Source organism: Bos grunniens, chromosome 14 (genome assembly GCF_055505025.1).
Source record: "Bos grunniens cultivar Pamir isolate PY7600 chromosome 14, Bosgru_T2T1.0, whole genome shotgun sequence".
Classification (NCBI taxonomy): Eukaryota; Metazoa; Chordata; class Mammalia; order Artiodactyla; family Bovidae; genus Bos; species Bos grunniens.
This window is the reverse complement of record NC_141178.1, coordinates 34,918,152-34,935,937: the sequence shown is the minus strand read 5'-3', so window position 1 is coordinate 34,935,937 and position 17,786 is coordinate 34,918,152. Positions and strand designations below refer to the sequence as shown.

The 17,786-nt window shown below is 38.9% G+C and overlaps 1 protein-coding gene across 2 annotated transcripts in view; it reads left to right on the top strand.

Moving 5' to 3' along the window:
- Window positions 1–759: 759 nt before the first annotated feature.
- Window positions 760–17,786, top strand: part of RAD21 (RAD21 cohesin complex component) — a 29,471-nt gene continuing 12,444 nt past the window's right edge. Inside the window, exons 1-5 of one of the 2 annotated variants that reach the window (XM_086336338.1) lie at window positions 760–924; window positions 8,286–8,460; window positions 14,819–14,948; window positions 16,128–16,227; window positions 17,654–17,760. In XM_086336338.1, coding sequence (XP_086192464.1) covers window positions 8,317–8,460; window positions 14,819–14,948; window positions 16,128–16,227; window positions 17,654–17,760 — 481 coding nt within the window. In that variant the 5' untranslated portion in view covers window positions 760–924; window positions 8,286–8,316. Of the gene's footprint in view, window positions 1,187–8,285; window positions 8,461–14,818; window positions 14,949–16,127; window positions 16,228–17,653; window positions 17,761–17,786 lie in introns of both variants that reach the window. The other variant, XM_086336339.1, reaches the window with a different exon arrangement.

Genomic DNA, 17,786 nt, shown 5'->3' with positions numbered 1-17,786 from the left:
CAAAAGAAATCAGACAAAAGGGGAAGGGATGGAATTGCAAGACTGTTCTAAGCACGGGGGCCAGCGAGTGCAAAAATCGTGAGGCAGGAGCGTTCGTAGTGCATTTGGTACTTTAAAAGGCGGAGTGACTGGAGCACAGTGAGGTAGAGGGGCCAGGAAGCTTGAGCAGGAGGCGGGGGCAAGACCATTGTATTTTCTTAAGCACTTTGGGAAATAGCACTTAGGCAGATATTATCTCATATAGTCCTTAGATTCCAGACCTTAGCATGTGTTTCAGAGAAGACCGTCTATAAATATAGGTTGAATGAATGAATGAACCCCTACATTTTAAATAACTTATATAATGGTTTTATGCTACCTTAGTTGCTACAGAATCATTAAAATGAATGTGTCAGGGGCACATAAAACTGCACAGAGACAAGTTGTTGTCTTTTTTTTCCCCTTTAAAATAAGCCAAAGAATAAAACTGAATCCAATTAGCGCTTCAGTGGCAAGCACTGTGCGTGAGCCACTTGCCAGTGTCGCGAAACTAGAAAACCCTCTAGCAAGAGAATTCCCTTTGCGCTTGCTCAGTCCGGGGCTGCTTAACCAGAGGGCGGGTTCCTAGGAAAAGGAAATGGTCGCTGCGCCTGCGTCGCTCCTTTTGGGTCCTAGGCTGGCTGCGCAGGCGCACAGGTGCCATTTTTGACCGTAAACATCCTGCCGATTTGAACCGAGGATTTGGGCGGCAGGAAGAGCCGCGGCGTAACGGCAGCCATCTTGTTTGTTTGAGTGAATCGGAAAAGGAGGCGGCGGCTGTGGCGGCAGCGGGAGCTGCTGCGAAGCTACACCGCACTAGGGCTCCCCTCCCTTTCCCCGCCCCCTCCCCGACCCTTTTCCCCTCCCCAGGCCACCCAGCCCGCCCAACTCCCGGCGGAGAGCAAGGTAAGATAATCGGCCGACCCCTTCTTTTGCTCCAGCTTCCCCCCCCACCACCCGTTCCCCGCCGTCTTGCCGTCGGGGAGCAGGACTCCGGAGCGGGGCGGGAGGACGAGGGAGACCGCGGCACAGCCCGCGCCCCGGGACGGAGCCGTGCTGCCTCTCTTCTGAGCTGCGGGACGGCAGCGCCGCCCGCCCCGGGTCCCTGGCCCCAGGCCCGCCGTCGGCCGGGACCCGCGCCGCCTGGGCCCGCATCGTCTCTTGTTAGGTAACAAATGGTCCAGGTCTGTTTCTAGGCCAGAGGAGCCGTTACTCGGCGGGTCCCTCGGGGAGCAGGGGAAAGCCTGGGCCGCGGAGGGCGAGGAGGAGGTTTGAACGAGCCCGCTCTCGGACCGGGCCGCCTACTCCTCGGGTGAAAATGGCTGTCTGGGAGGACGCGGGATTCGGGGCGGGAGGCGGCGACAGCCCGCGATGCCAGCTCCGAGGGGCCGCAACCGTCTTTCGCGCGCGGGTGCCGGGATCGGAGACACGCGGGCCGGGAGGATGCGGCGGGCCCCCAGCCGGGGACTGCTGCTGCTCCCCCTTTCCCCGTTTTTTTTTTTTTTTTTTTTAAGGAAAATGGTTACGATGGGGATAGCAAATGTTAGACCAATAGAAAACGCGACCAAGGGAAGTTGCCTCTGATTCTTGGGAAATTAGCATAATTGGTTTTCCTCCCAGACTTTTCCTGGAGATTGAGGATATTGAATGTTGTGTTTGGGAGGGAGGTGTGTGTTTCTGACAAATAGGAGGTGTTTTTTTCCTCACTGAGAAAGGCTTTGAGAAGGATCTGTAATAGTTTAGTGGTGACACTGTCGAGCTGTGCTGCCAGACTTCGCGACCTTCTTCAAAGAGGGAAATGCTGGAGGGTTTGGCCACCTTTGGATTTGATAGATAGGCTTCCAGCGTTCAAAAACGCGCTTGTGTTTTTAAGGGTTTCTGGTAAAGGCTAGTGTTTATCGGCTTCTCTTTGCAAGCCAAAGTTTAACATCTGCTCTCCTTACGCTGTTTAGAGTAATCATTGAATTCCAGAAAATAAATTTCTGTTTTCTTCCAATGAATGTCAATGCCAGTGAGCTGTGTGATTGTGCAGAATGTTGAAGACAGATTGGGGAAGTTTTTTGAAGTTGCAGGGTCATTAAATTTCTTTGCTATTGTTGGAGGCTGCTAATCAATGACTTTTAAAAAGACGTTGATGGGGACCTGTGCCATATCCAGTGATTAAATTATTTAAGAGTTTGCAGATGAGGTGACAGTAGTGAATAACTCAGTGGACTTTGTGCTTTTTATATACAAGTCAATTATGCTGGTAGCGCATAATCTTCACCTTTTTTTGTGTTTAGAGGCAACACATTACTGCACTCTAGAATTAACTTCTTAAGGATGAGATTCTCCTGGTGAGTTCCAATTTATTGGAACACAAAGATTCTGAGTTTTCTCTCTTATAATTTGGTACAGAAAGGAAAGTTCTTGATGTTGAGAATGAAGATTTTGTGTTTTATGTTTAAATGTTGTGATATCAGAGTTGTTAGGCATGATCTTGATAATTTCTATATATTCTGGAGGAGATTTTTTCCCAGAGTAACAGCGTCTATAAAGGCATTGTGTTGGGTATGATGTTTTAATTCTCAAAATCCTTTTTGGGAAACATCCCCATTTTAGAGCTGAGAAGGCTGAGACTCACATGTTAAATCACTTTTAACAGTTACAGAACAGCTAAGGAGGGAGCTGAACTTGAACCTAGGACTATCTGGTTGTAAAACGCTCCTTCAGAGATCTTTAGTATCAAAAGGGACGCAGCTCTACTGTGTTAGCATTGCAAATACCTTTTGTTCTGGAGACCCTCCCCCCAAACACCCCCCAGAAGACAGTTCCATTCTTACCTGAGTTAGATGTTGATGTTTTCCAAGGTTAGTAATCACTGAATTTCCACCTTCCAGTTTTTTATGGTTAGGAAAAATGAACACCACAGAATAACCAGCCTAATTCACTAGTGACTGGAAAAGCACTCCCAATAGAATTGTTTTTACTTTGAATAGGTGACATTTGTATATGCCTTATGTTAAAAAAAAAAGCCCGTCAGTGCAGAAGGGTAGGCCTTCCTTTCTCACCGGACCTACTTTTCAAAGGTGACCAGTTTCATCAGTTCTGTTTTCATTCTGCAGGTATTTTATGCTCCTGCAAGTGCGTGTTAACATACACGTATAGAGAGAATTCTCTTTTTCAATACTTTATCATCGTTTTGAGAGTGCATAGAATTCTATTGCATGATTGTATTGATTTGCTTAAAATCACTTCTTAGGGGCTGCTGCTGCTGCTAAGTTGCTTCAGTCGTGTCCAGCTCTGTGCGACCCCATAGATGGCAGCCCACCAGGCTCCGCCGTCCCTGGGATTCTCCAGGCAAGGGTACTGGAGTGGGGTGCGTCCCCACTTCTTCTCCAATGCATGAAAGTGAAAAGTGAAAGGGAAGTTGCTCAGTTGTGTCCAGCTCTTAGACCCCATGGACTGCAGCCTACCAGGCTCTGCCGTCCATGGAATTTTCCAGGCAAGAGTACTGGAGTGGGGTGCCATTGTTTTCTCTGTCTTAGGGGCTAGGTAGGTTTTTTTCTAATACTTTTGTTGTAGTCAAGCTGGCAAGGCAACAAAACAGTTAGACTTGTGGGCTCTGAAGTTCAAGCTGCATTTGCATTGAATACTGGTGACCTTTGCCAAGTTCCTTACACCTCTCCTTTTCTTTCTTGGTCTATAAAATGGGCCAGTATTTATCTTCTAAGACTGTCATGAAGAGGATGGACACATAAAATCCTTAGAGCTTAGTAAGTTTAATTTTTGGTCTATCATTATTATACATCAAGTATACCTTTGGCTTATTAATGGAAGCCCAGTTTCTGGCTGGAGAGTATAAGATTTTGCCAAATTGCCCTTCGAAGAGGGCATACCAATTTATACAGCCACTATGTTGCCCTGCTTTTTAACAGATGAGTGAAATATTAGAATGATTTAACATCATTGTAGAAACGTGAGCTGTAATTTGACTTTGGTTTTTTTGAAATATCTTAAATTGCCATTTTTTGCATTCCTGAATATGTTCCTAAATACTAGTCTGCCGTTTCATATCAGATTTTTTACATTACTTTTTAGGATCAGTTTTTTAAAGTTGTTTGCTGCTTTAGAAAAAATTTGAGAAATTACGAAATTGGTAAGCTATGTTTCTGGTAAGCAGAAATGTAGGCTTTCTGCTAAGATCTATTGTAAGGGATTTCCAAAATTTAGAATCTTGAGAACTTTTAATCAACCTTTTTTTGTGGGGGTGGGGGGCAGGCTAAAGGTTTGGTATCAGTAAGGGAAAGAAATGCTGCAAAAGGCGAGGATGATCAAATTTTACTCTTATTTAGATATAAGCCAGTAGTTGATCACTACTGTCCATCAGGCTTCCTTTAGTTATTAAGGTGATTTCCTGTTGCTAATTGTTTCCCAGATTAATTTTAGCACCACTCTGCTTTAGTTACTCCCCATCCAATGCCAAGAAAGCATCTGTTTAGGAATCTCTGCCTGGACATAGCTGGGATATTTTAAGCATGGAACTCTTAACCAGCAGCTGAAGTGCTGGCTGTGAGCTACTGACACCTGTTGAGACATGCCAGTTTCAATTTCTAAAATTTCCAAAATTTTTTACATGTATCAATTATGAGATCACTTGGTATATTTCATTTTCATTTTCATTAAATACATATTTAGTATTTGACTGCAGCAGAGTGTTGTAGGAGCTAAATAGTAAGAGTTCTTTTAACTTATTTGGAACATGACTATCTTCTGTAGTAAAACTTGGGGCTTATTGTGCGTAACAGTGACTATATTTCTAAGTCAGTGTTTTTAGTAACATTTCAAAGCCATATTGGATTTCAGCAAAACCCTGTGGACTATATTTATAACTATAGAGGCAGCCTGATTTTTATGCTAACAAACTTTAAGGCTCGAAGTAGAAGTGCTACAACATAGGAGGCTCTTTTTGATTATGGGAAGCATATTTTGATTTACTAGGGTATAGGGTACACTTGAGGTGCTGTTCTTTTGTTTTTTTGATTGGGGGGTGGGGGGGTTAGTCCTTTTACTTTAGGGTGACCTGAATTCTTCTTTAGTTCTTTTCTTAACTCCGCATGTGCAAGAAAAACTTCACAACTTTAGGCAGTTGATGAAGCCTATTTTTTCTTTTGAAAAATTTTTCCTAGTGTGAATTGATGATCCCCTGAAAGCATCTACTTCAGAGAATGAAAATTCCATCAAATTATTGGCATCAAGATGAGGCAGACCTGACCTGATTACTCTTGTACCACCACCCTCCCAAACATTTTTGACAGGCGTGAAATCTCTTGCCTGGAATATGTTTGATATATATGTATTTTCTGTACCTTACTGCAAAGAATGAGCACAGTTTTTAATTGAAAGTACAGTAAGCAAAGTTATTTAAATTTAGGGTCCCTTTGTGAAATCATGAAAATTCAAATTTAGTCTGGATCTTTTTTTCTTAAGCTAATTCAAAAGGAAATTTTGCATTCCCAGTAGCCATTTATGAGATATGCGGCTTCTCTGTACCCTCACCAGCATGAGCTGTTGCCGTTATTTTTTATTTTAGCTCTTAAAAGAGGTGTGAAGTGATATCTCAGTGAGTCTTAATTTGCATTTTCTTAACTAGCAGTGCTGAGCTTGTTCTTAATTTGCCTTCAGTATATTCTCTTCCTTGAAATCCACCCCCCTTTTCTAGTTGGATTTTTTTTTTTTTTTTAATTCTTTAGTTTTGAGAGTTCTTTATTTATACTCTGGATCCAGGTCCTTTTCAGATATGTGGCTTGCACATATGTTTTCTCATTTTCTGTCTTGTCTTTGCATCCTCAGTGGGTTCCTTCATAATAGGTTCTTCCCCTAAAATTTATGGGACGTGTTTTTGGTGTGATGTCTAAAAATTCTTAACGAAGCTTTAGGTGTTAAAGGTGTTTTCTTGTGGTTTTCTTTTTCCCCTTTAAAATTTTATAGTTCTGTATTTAAGTCTGTAATTTTATATAATGGGTGAGATTTGGGTTGAGGGTTTTATGTTTTTGTTGTTGTTTGTTTTGCCTGTGGGATGATATCTAATCACTGAAGTGTCATTTGTCAAAAAGTAGTAGACTACCTCCTTTAAATTCTGCATCTTTGTGAAAAATGAGTTGGACTTAATTGTGTGGATATATTACTGTGTTCTCTCCTCTGTTCCATTGATTTGTGTGTCTTTCTGACTATACAGTAATTGACTATTATACCTCTAAAATAAGTCTTAAAATTGGGTAGAATGAGTCTTCACAGTTTTTGTTTTTCAAATTAGTTTTAGTTATTCTAGGTCTTTTGCCTCTCCTTATGAATTTTAGAAAAATCTTGTTGGTAGCTTATTTTAAAAAGCCTCACTAGAATTTTGATAGGAGCAGTGTTAAAGTTTCTTTAAAAATTAAAGGAATATTCATTGTGCTGTCCAGTTACAGCTCAGACTATTTGTCTTAGAAAGTGAAAACTTATATTCACCAAAAGTCTGTATACACAAGTATTTATAGCAGCTTTATTTGAAATCGTCAAAAAACTTAGAAACAACCGAATGTCCTTCAATAGGTAAAATGGCTAAGCAAATTGTGGTACCATACCCGTCCCAGGGAAGGCTACTCAGCGTCGAAAGGAAACAAACTATTAATAAATGCACCAAACACCTTGATAGATGTTTTAACATGATGCTGAATCCAAAAAGCTATTCCAAAGTCAGATACTGAATGATTCCCTTTATGTAACATTCTCAAAATGATAAAGTTTAAAGAAGATTTGGTGTTTGCCCAGAATTTAGGAATGGTAGGGAGCAAGGGATAGGTGTGAAATAAGTTTTAAAATTTTACTTACTTTTCATGCTTTCTGTAGAAGTATGACTTACCTTTTTCCAGTTACGGACATTTTCGAAAAAAATAGGAATTCATTTGGTGAAAGATTTTTAAAAATCTGTGGAAAAGAAAAACTACATGGTATAAGGGAAATTACAGTTTTACACAGTTCATGTGTTCTCTGAGCTTGAGTATTTCAGGCTGTTTTTTTGCCTTAGTATTTATACATTAGATTACTAAAAGGAAAATAACATACTTGTATTTCTACTAAGAATATTTCAGTCACGATGAATTGTATACTGTATCATTGTTCTTGATTTAGTATTTAAATTATAAGAGGGCAAGTGCTTTCCAAATTCCTGAGTTGAGAAAACTTAGGTAATGCTTCTTTTTAAGGCTCAGCTTTTCTAAACTACTCACTTGTGAAATGGGGCCAACCCACTTACTTATCAACTTGGTGAAATGTAAAATGCTTGACATGAGGTAGCAATTATTGTGTAATGCATTTGGCTGAGAATCTCATTTTTTAAATGGGGTTCTAAAATGGAAATTTCCTCATTGATTAATATCTGTGCTTGAGTGTTTTTCTTCCTGGACATTTTTTTCTTATCATGAGGAATAAATTTTCTAACTTTTGGCCAAAAGCAAACTTACTTCTTACTTTAACAGTTAGTAATCTGGATTGGAATAGAATTAACACTGGATGGAACTTCAAAAAGGGTAGGTTTTCTGATGACAATTTTTACTTACAGTGAAAAAACATACTAGCACTTTTATTGTAAGATAAAAAAGTTTTTTCACTGTAAGTAAAAATTGTCATCAGAAAACCTACCCTTTTTGAAGTTCCATCCAGTGTTAATTCTGTTCCAATACAGATTAGTGTGGGGAAAGTGATCTGACCTTTGTCCCCTTTTCACCTTAGTATGGGGGGAGCAGTCTTTTTCTTAATGCTATCAAAATTAAACAATAGGTTTTTTTTTGTTTTGTTTTTTTAATTTATACTCTACTTCACTTGAGCCTTTCATACATAGTTCTCAGATTTAAAAGGAAACTTCAGATTTTTTGTGAAAGTCGCTCGGTCATGTCCAACACTTTTGAGACCCCATTATACAGTCCGTGGAATTCTCCAGGCCAGAATACTGGAGTGGGCATCCTTTCCCTTCTCCAGGGGATCTTCCCAACTCAGGGATTGAACCCAGGTCTCCCTCATTGCAGTTGGATTCTTTACCAGCTGAGCCACAAGGGAAGCCCAAGAACAGTGGAGTGGGTAGCCTATCCCTTCTCCAACAGATCTTCCCGACCCAGGAATCAAACCAGGGTATCCTGCATGGCAGGTGGATTCCTTCCCAACTGAGCTTTCAGGGAAGCCTGATTTCTTGTACATCTTGATAATTCGGTTCTCATGTGGCATTTGTGTTAATTTTTCTTCCCCCTCAGGTTTCCTCCTGTTTCATAGTCAACCAGAACAATGTTCTACGCACATTTTGTCCTCAGTAAAAGAGGGCCGCTGGCCAAAATTTGGCTTGCGGCCCACTGGGATAAGAAGCTAACCAAAGCCCATGTGTTTGAGTGTAATTTAGAGAGCAGTGTGGAGAGTATCATCTCACCAAAGGTATGTTTGATGTTGATGTTTTTATTACTTTGTGGATTGTTCGCTGATGTGTGAAATAGAATTCTGTAAAAACGATTTCTTAGGCAGGCATCTGTGTATATTGGGGGTAAAGAAAATCCATAAATTAGCCAGAGTTTCAGTTTGATACTCTCTTCTCTAAAAATTCTGTTTCTAAAAATTCTGTTGTGAGTACAAAGATAATTTTCATTTGCCTTTTAATGACAGATAAGCATGGTCTAGCAGTACCCAAATATTTTATATTTGACTTTCTAGATGTTTTTGTACTAAATATGTGTATAGGTGTTTTTGATTGAGGGATTTATAGAACTTATATAAAGTTTTCAAAATAAAGACCCATCATTTGGAAAATTTTACAGGAGCCAGATCTAACTACTTTATCCATATGGTGAACAGTGTCCAGAACACTTGCTCCACCTCAGCTTCACAAGCCTGCTTGCTGTTTCTTGAAGATACAAACCTTTTCCCCATCATAGAACTTTTGTACTTGGCCATGCACTTTCCCTAAATATTTAATTACTGTGTGCCACTAGAATGGAAGGCTTGGGAATGTCCTAACCTTATCTGCTTTGTTTGCTGCTCTGTTTCTAGAAATTTTCTTGATATCCTCTGAAACTTCTGAAGCAGTGGTTTCCACCCTTGGATTTCACAAATAGTATGCCTTAATACATGTTTTTTGTGTTGCCAACGAAGGACCATTAAAACACACAGACACAGAGCTACTGACATCATTAGCATTTCATTGAGGAACAAACAGGTTGATTTAAAAAATGTGTGAAGGGCTAATCTCAAAATAAAGGTATAGTCCTTGAATGTAATTTTTTTATACATATATTACGTCTGTGTTTTAAAGGTCCTCTCCTGGATGTTGTAGTTTTACATATGCATATACACATACATCTACCGGTTTCCCTGTTTTTAAAGATTCCAGATCTCTGGATCAGCATTGGGAGCTACTATTAGAATTGACAGTTAAATGAGAGTAGTTCTTCATTGCTGAAAGAGCAAGAGGATCCAGGAATAAAGCTGGGATGTAGCAGAGACTTGTTCAGAAAAGTTATATGGAAAGATGTTTTACAGGGGAGAAGTGAAAGTTTGATTTGGAATTAGAGTACGTTTTAAAGTTTCTATGGAATTTCAGCCAGTTTTAGAGTTATTAATGTAGAATTTATTGGTGTTAAAGATGTTTTATTATTTCGAAGACAATACTAATTAGAAAACTTTCTGCAAATGGGAAAATAAGTGACCTTTAGTTCTACCACCTAGAGAAACCTTCAGTGTTTTGGTATGCCTTCTAGACCTTCATGGGTGCGTGGGTTACACATGTAATTTTTCTCCCTTTTAATGAATGTATACAAAAACTGCATTGTATGTTTTGTAACAAGACTGCGTTCAGGAAAAGCTCTGTTCATAACTCTGCCATCATTTTAGCAGTTGTATTGTACAGTGTCATAGTGTCTTGCGCACAGAACTTAAAATACACAGGAAAACCCAGAAACACACTTGACTGTAATTGAAGTGAGGTCATTTGTGTTTTCATAAATTCACTGCAGAAACACTAATGTGTATGCTTGGGGGTGGGGGGGGCTGTTGCAGACACTTCTGGGCATGTTTTGATAAATGGCATGCGTACTGCATTAACTTCATAATATTCAAAAAAGCTTTGAATTCCAAAACACATTTGACCCCTAGGACTTCAGATGAAGGGTGATGGACTTGTAATCTATAGTTGTGATTGTGCATGCTTTATTTTCCCAGCTGCGTTTTTTGAAAGGAGGGAGCTAATCCATAGTTTTTCCCAAATTTTCTGAATTGCTCTGGTCTTTTAATGCAGCCATTAAAAATTACAATAATACTATAGACAGAGCTTTTCCTGGATAAAGGCTCATTACAAAACAATATGCAGTTTTAGGTACACATACACACACAAAAAGGAAAATTGTGTGTATGCACATATAAAAGCCTAGAAGGCACGCTAAAATATTACTAAAGATTGCTTTAAGTGGTATGATTATAAGTTTTTATTTTCCTCTTTAAAAAACAACCATTTGGTAACCGTTATTTGTAAAATCTTTTGTTCTGTGTCTTTCTTTAATGTTGATGTTTTAGGAATATGATTGTTGGAACAGGTGACATACTTATTTTTAAGATATCTGATGCATTAACAATGTATTCTGTGGGGAAGTTGTACCAGTGTGCACTGCTGGTCAAATTGAGAAATGTTTTGTTTTTATAGGTATGCTTACTGAATTAGTAAATGGAGAAAGGAGAAATTGAACTCTTTTCTGGAAATAGATATGTGTGGCTAATCTTTAACAAAATCCATAAGCAAATACTGAAGCTGATTTGGCTTTTAAAAAAACACATTTTTTCATGATATGTGCAGAGTATTTTGTACGCCATTAGGGACACTTATAACTTTAAAATCCTTTCTAAATCTCTTTTTCTTTGATTTTGGTTTATTGTGATAGAATGTATCACAATAGATACCTCCACAGGGTGAAATGACCTAAAAATTTCTAATGTTTGTTCTCATTGTGCAGTTCTGGCGGGGAAATGTTGACTTAGTGGTTTAGAACAAGTGTCAGACAGATGGTACACTCAGAACTCCATGCCTTCCCCTGCTCTGGTTGGAACGGTCCCTCTTAGCCCCTGTAGAGCTGTCCTTGGATGTATATAGCCTGTGTTCTTCATCATACCCACACGCTTATTAATGAGCAAGCTCAGAAGCAAAAATTCCACATCTCATTTTAGCTCCTTCTAGACTAAATTATGAACCAAACTAATCTAGAAAGAAAGAAAGCCTTTGTCCAAACACTACCTTTTTTTAAACTATTATCTTCATTTTTAAGTACTTTACTTTGAGGTAATATTGATTTATAACATTATATAATAGATTTTTTATTTCAACTTTTGTATACCGTGCAACGTGCTCACCACCTAAAGTTTTGTTTCCATCCATTCCCATGCAGTTGATCCCTTTACCCCTTTGCCTCTCCCCCATCCCCTTCTTCTAAGGTAACCACTACTCTGTTTTCTGTGCACCACCTTCTAAAAGTTGCTAATTCTGGACAAGATAATGGCATACCATGGTTGAGTTTTTTGCCTCCTTTTTTTCTCACGTGAAGGATTAGGCGTAGTCATTATTAATTTCAAATTTCCTAAGGCAAACCATAAAGGGAGAGTCTCATTTTTCCGTTGAGAGCAGTGTTTTAATTGGGTAAGAGATTCATCATCGGATATGTCTTAGATTTAGTCAGAAATTTATTACAGTTTTAAGTAAGAATTTATAACTCTAAACTTCATAAGAATCCCTTAAGATTATACAGTAAAAGTGAGAAATAGATTTAAGGGACTAGATCTGATAGACAGAGTGCCTGATGAACTATGGACGGAGGTTCGTGACATTGTACAGGAGACAAGGATCAAGACCATTCCCATGGAAAAGAAATACAAAAAAGCAAAATGGCTGTCTGGGGAGGCCTTACAAATAGCTGTGAAAAGAAGAGAAGCGAAAAGCAAAGGAGAAAAGGAAGGTTATAAGCATCTGAATGCAGAGTTCCAAGGAATAGCAAGGAGAGATAAGAAAGCCTTCCTCAGCAATCAGTGCAAAGAAATAGAGGAAAACAACAGAATGGGAAAGACTAGAGATCCCTTCAAGAAAATTAGAAATACCAAGGGAACATTTCATGCAAAGATGGGCTCAGTGAAGGACAGAAATGGTATGGACCTAACAGAAGCAGAAGATATTAAGAAGAGATGGCAAGAATACACAGAAGAACTGTACAAAAAAGATCTTCATGACCCAGATAATCATGATGGTGTCATCACTGACCTAGAGCCAGACATCCTGGAATGTGAGGTCAAGTGGGCCTTAGAAAGCATCACTACGAACAAAGCTAGTGAAGGTGATGAAATTCCAGTGGAGCTATTCCAAATCCTGAAGGATGATGCTGTGAAAGTGCTGCACTCAATATGCCAGCAAATTTGGAAAACTCAGCAGTGGCCACAGGACTGGAAAAGGTCAGTTTTCATTCCAATCCCAAAGAAAGGCAATGCCCAAGAATGCTCAAACTACCACACAATTGCACTCATCTCACACGCTAGTAAAGTAATGCTTAAAATTCTTCAAGCCAGGCTTCAGCAATATGTGAACTATGAACTTCCTGATGTGCAAGCTGGTTTTAGAAAAGGCAGAGGAATCAGAGATCAAATTGCCAACATCCGCTGGATCATCGAAAAAACAAGAGAGTTCCAGAAAAATATCTATTTCTGCTTTATTGACTATGCCAAAGCCTTTGACTGTGTGGATCACAATAAACTGTGGAAAATTCTTCAAGAGATGGGAATACCAGAGCACATGATCTGCCTCTTGAGAAATTTGTATGCAGGTCAGGTAGCAACAGTTAGAACTGGACATGGGACAACAGACTGGTTCCAAATAGGAAAAGGAGTAAATCAAGGCTGTATATTGTCACCCTGTTTATTTAGCTTATATGCAGAGTACATCATGAGAAACGCTGGACTGGAAGAAACACAAGCTGGAATCAAGATTGCCAGGAGAAATATCAATCACCTCAGATATGCAGATGACACCACCCTTATGGCAGAAAGTGAAGAGGAGCTCAAAAGCCTCTTGATGAAAGTGAGAGAGGAGAGTGAAAAAGTTGGCTTAAAGCTCAACATTCAGAAAACGAAGATCATGGCATCCGGTCCCACCACTTCATGGGAAACAGTGGAAACAGTGTCAGACTTTATTTTTTTGGGCTCCAAAATCACTGCAGATGGTGACTGCAGCCATGAAATTAAAAGACGCTTACTCCTTGGAAGGAAAGTTATGACCAACCTAGATAGCATATTCAAAAGCAGAGACATTACTTTGCCAACAAAGGTCCGTCTAGTCAAGGCTATGGTTTTTCCTGTGGTCATGTATGGATGTGAGAGTTGGACTGTGAAGAAGGCTGAGCGCCGAAGAATTGATGCTTCTGAACTGTGGTGTTGGAGAAGACTCTTGAGAGTCCCTTGGACTGCAAGGAGATCCAACCAGTCCATTCTGAAGGAGATCAGCCCTGGGATTTCTTTGGAAGGAATGATGCTAAAGCTGAAACTGCAGTACTTTGGCCACCTCATGCGAAGAGTTGACTCATTGGAAAAGACTCTGATGCTGGGAGGGATTGGGGGCAGGAGGAGTAGGGGACAACAGAGGATGAGATGGCTGGATGGCATCACTGACTCGATGGACATGAGTCTGAGTGAACTCCGGGAGTTGGTGATGGACAGGGAGGCCTGGCGTGCTTCGATTCATGGGGTCGCAAAGAGTGGACATGACTGAGCAACTGATCTGATCTGATCTGATCTGATGCTTTCCAGTCAGGTAATAAAAACTAAAAGGGGCTTAGACAGGAAATTAGCAGTCTTGTTTAACTAGAAGTTTTAGAAGTAGGAAGATCTAGGATTGGTTCAGCAGTTAAAACATGTCATGCAAGGACTCACCTAGACTTATCTTTCTTAGTTTGTTGGCTTCTTGTCCTTGTCTTCACGCCTGTGCCCTGTGGTTACAGGGCTACTGCAAGCAGTTGTAAGCCCCACCTGCTCACAGCACAGGAGGGGAGAAGGAAGAGAGTGTTCAGTTTTTTTGTGGAGATTTTTGTTTTGTATTTTTAATTGGGAAAGTCTCAGAATTCTCTGACCTAGTTAATACTCCTTGTTAGTTGAACTAGGCTATATGCCCACTCAGAAACAAGCATCAGCACAGATGAACGAGACTGTCATCTTTCAAGTCTGGGGATGTTCACTTCCCACATAAAATCAGAGTTCAGTTAATTGACAGGGAGCAGTGACTCTGGATTGGCATCCAAAAGTGTCACATACTTAATGTGCTAATGGTAACACCTCATGGGTTGCCTTAATACTTGCTTAATAGCTACATTCATTAATAGCTACATTCACATCCATGTTCATTCATGGATTTCTGTCAGTCTGTTCTCGTGTATACTCAGGAAATTTACACGTGAGAAAAAATATACATGATTATGCCTCTGCTGCTAAGTTGCTTCAGTCGTGTCCGACTCTGTACGGACCCCATAGACAGCAGCCCACCAGGCTCCCCCGTTCCTGGGATTCTCCAGGCAAGAACACTGGAGTGGGTTGCCATTTCCTTCTCCAATGAACGAAGGTGAAAAGTGAAAGGGAAGTCGCTCAGTCGTGATTATGAGGTAACTTCAAATAAATGGTTAAAAGTATGAAGATATATAAACTGCCTATAAATTGCACAATATACAGGCTTTGAAATTTTCTCTAAAACCAGAACATTACTGTATAAACTAATGTTAATCCGCAGGTGAAGATGGCACTCCGAACGTCAGGACATCTCTTACTGGGAGTAGTTCGAATCTATCACAGAAAAGCCAAATACCTCCTGGCAGATTGTAATGAGGCATTCATTAAGATAAAGATGGCTTTTCGGCCAGGTATTGTTGACTTTTTTGTTTTAACTTTGAAGTTCATTGTGTTCAGGGTGAAAACTGCTAAGCATGTATTTCTAGATGGGCATAGTTTGTTTTAATTGCAATACAAGGAGCCCTTCAAAAATGGGCAAAGCTTGGAGAGGCAGTGTTTCAAGGGAGATAGCCCATTTCAGTTTTGTTCTATGAATGGAATTATGGCAGACCTTTTTTGTTATTCCTTTGGAGCTGCCCTTTTAACTCCTTTTTCAGCAGTCATCAGAGGTTGAAGTGTTGAAAACTCATTGTTTTATGTTTTTAAAAATACAGCTCAGAAAAAAAAATGTTAAAATTTTAATGTAGTCTTAAAATCAAATTCACTTTTAACTGAAGTTGTTAAAACTTTTTTAAACGTTCTCTATATTTCTTTGTTGTTTTGTTTTAGGTAATAGTTGATTTCTAAAACTGAACCCTTAGAACCAAACTTCGATCTGCATAGATAATTACAATTGTATAATTTTTTTAAGTATTGATGAAATTTTATTCTGATTAAAACAATCTCAGTGTGTAGGAGAGCTGCTTTATACTGTTAATTTCTACTGATGTTGTATTCTTCTATTTCAAATTATTGTAACATGAATAGTGCAATCTTTGAGATTCTAAGATTTGATTAAAAGTAAAATGCTTAGGCAGAGGCCATGATACTTGATTGTTTTCTACTTTGTGGCTACTAAGTGTATTTTGCTAAAATAACATTTTGTTTCTTTTTATCTTTTAAATCAATGCATGTTTATTATAGACCACTTTAAAATATAGGAGGAAATGTAAAGAAAATAAAAATAATTTAATCCCACTTTTCTAGAATAACTAATTCCTCTTAGCATTTGGGATACTCTTTTGCAGTCATTCCTTTTCCTCATAAATTTCATGCTCATATAGAAAGCTATTACTAATACTTATTTGATGCTATGTCCTTTTAGTAAAGATTTCTCAGTTTAATTCATAATTAGTGCTTTGACCTTTTTCTTGTGATTCAAGTAGTGTGACTTAGGATTATAGAACAAGCTAAAGTACTTGTGCTTCAGTGGTACTGAAGCAACCCTCCTGGAATATAACCTTAGGAAATTAAACTGACATTTTACCTTCCTTGACCCCTTGGTAAACTTTGCTTTAGCCAGGGCTTGAAGCCTACTGTTACTTTTCCAGGTGTTGTTGACCTGCCGGAGGAAAATCGAGAAGCTGCGTACAATGCCATTACTTTACCTGAAGAATTTCATGATTTTGATCAGCCACTGCCTGACTTAGAGTATGTCTCTCTCTCTCTTTTTCTTTTTCTTTAATTATTGACTTGGTGTACCAAAAAACATTACTGGCTTACAAATAACATAGTTTTGGGGGGATGTTTTGACATTGAGTTAACATGTAGCCAAAATGCATATGCTGTATTTATGATAGTATATAAATATGAAACATATAACCCAAAAGTGTTTCTTCTGTAAGAAAACCATGTAAACAATGTCAGCTTTAACACTGCTAAAGAGAATTCTGATTTGCTTAGGCCATTATGTAAATTGAACAGCTGTCTAGCTGTTTGCTTTACATGATGATATCAATAAACTTGAACTGTAGCTTCATGATTTTTTTCCAGAGGTATTTACTAAAGTCTTCTACCATTTTATCATCTTGACCAAGCTATACTCAGCCACAAGTTTTGTTCTTTTCTTCTTTTAATAAACATGTGAGATAACTTTATACAAAGAGCGAGTGAAGGTCATTGTCACAACACACGTTTGAGAACAGAAAGGTTGTCCAGAGATGACCATTGTAACAGAGCACTGTGCTGTGTTGTCTGCCTCCCTCAAGTCTTCAGAAGCCAGCTATCATGACCATGACAGGGAATGCGACTGTGACTAAGTGATTAAGTAGCACAATTAACCAAGAAACCCTCTACATCAAGCCCCATTTATTGTTTAACAATGTTTTTGGTTTTTTTTGCTTTTTTAAAAAAACAATCTGTGACTTAAATGTAAATTTATTACTTACTTTGAATTTATTGTGTTAATTAGTACTCAGCACTATTTGACTGCTTTACTTTTTCTCTTTATACTTTGGTGTTTTGTTTTTGTTTTTTTAATTTTTATGGTGGAATTTTTCCTTTTTAAACACAGCTAAAAAGGAAGAGTGATTAGTATTATGAACTCCAGGTGCTGATCATCCAGTTTCTTTCTTTATCGATACATTGCCAGTTCTATTTAATGTGTACAGTTGACCCTTAACACCAGTTTCACCTGCAAGGGTCTGCTTATGTGCAGGTGTTTTTCCCCCAATAAACGCATGCTGCACTATCACCCAATCTGAGGTTGGTTCATATTAAACAGAGTTCCAGAAAAGCCAGTTAACGTCAGTGTTCACATAGCCTAGCAGGGCCCTGATGAAAACCCAAGCATCTCTAAGTTCTTCCTCTCTGTATACCATGTTGCTTTATGTAGTGATTTCAGCATACTATATTTTGCTCACTGGTCATTAACATTTTTAAAATTTAAATACAAATGAAATTCGCTTCTAAATCATGTAGATTCTTGGATTGTATTTATTTAATGTCAAATATTTAGGCTCCATAGGTTGTGTGTATACATTTTTCCCCCCTTATAGAATAGAATTGAGATATGTTTTCCCTTATAAAACAATACAGTGAGAATTAAGACTAAACTGTTTTTGAAATTCTTTTATAGTGACATCGATGTGGCCCAGCAGTTCAGCCTGAACCAGAGTAGAGTGGAAGAGATAACCATGAGAGAAGAAGTTGGAAACATCAGTATTCTACAAGAAAATGATTTTGGTAATAGAGAAGGAAATCATTAGCCA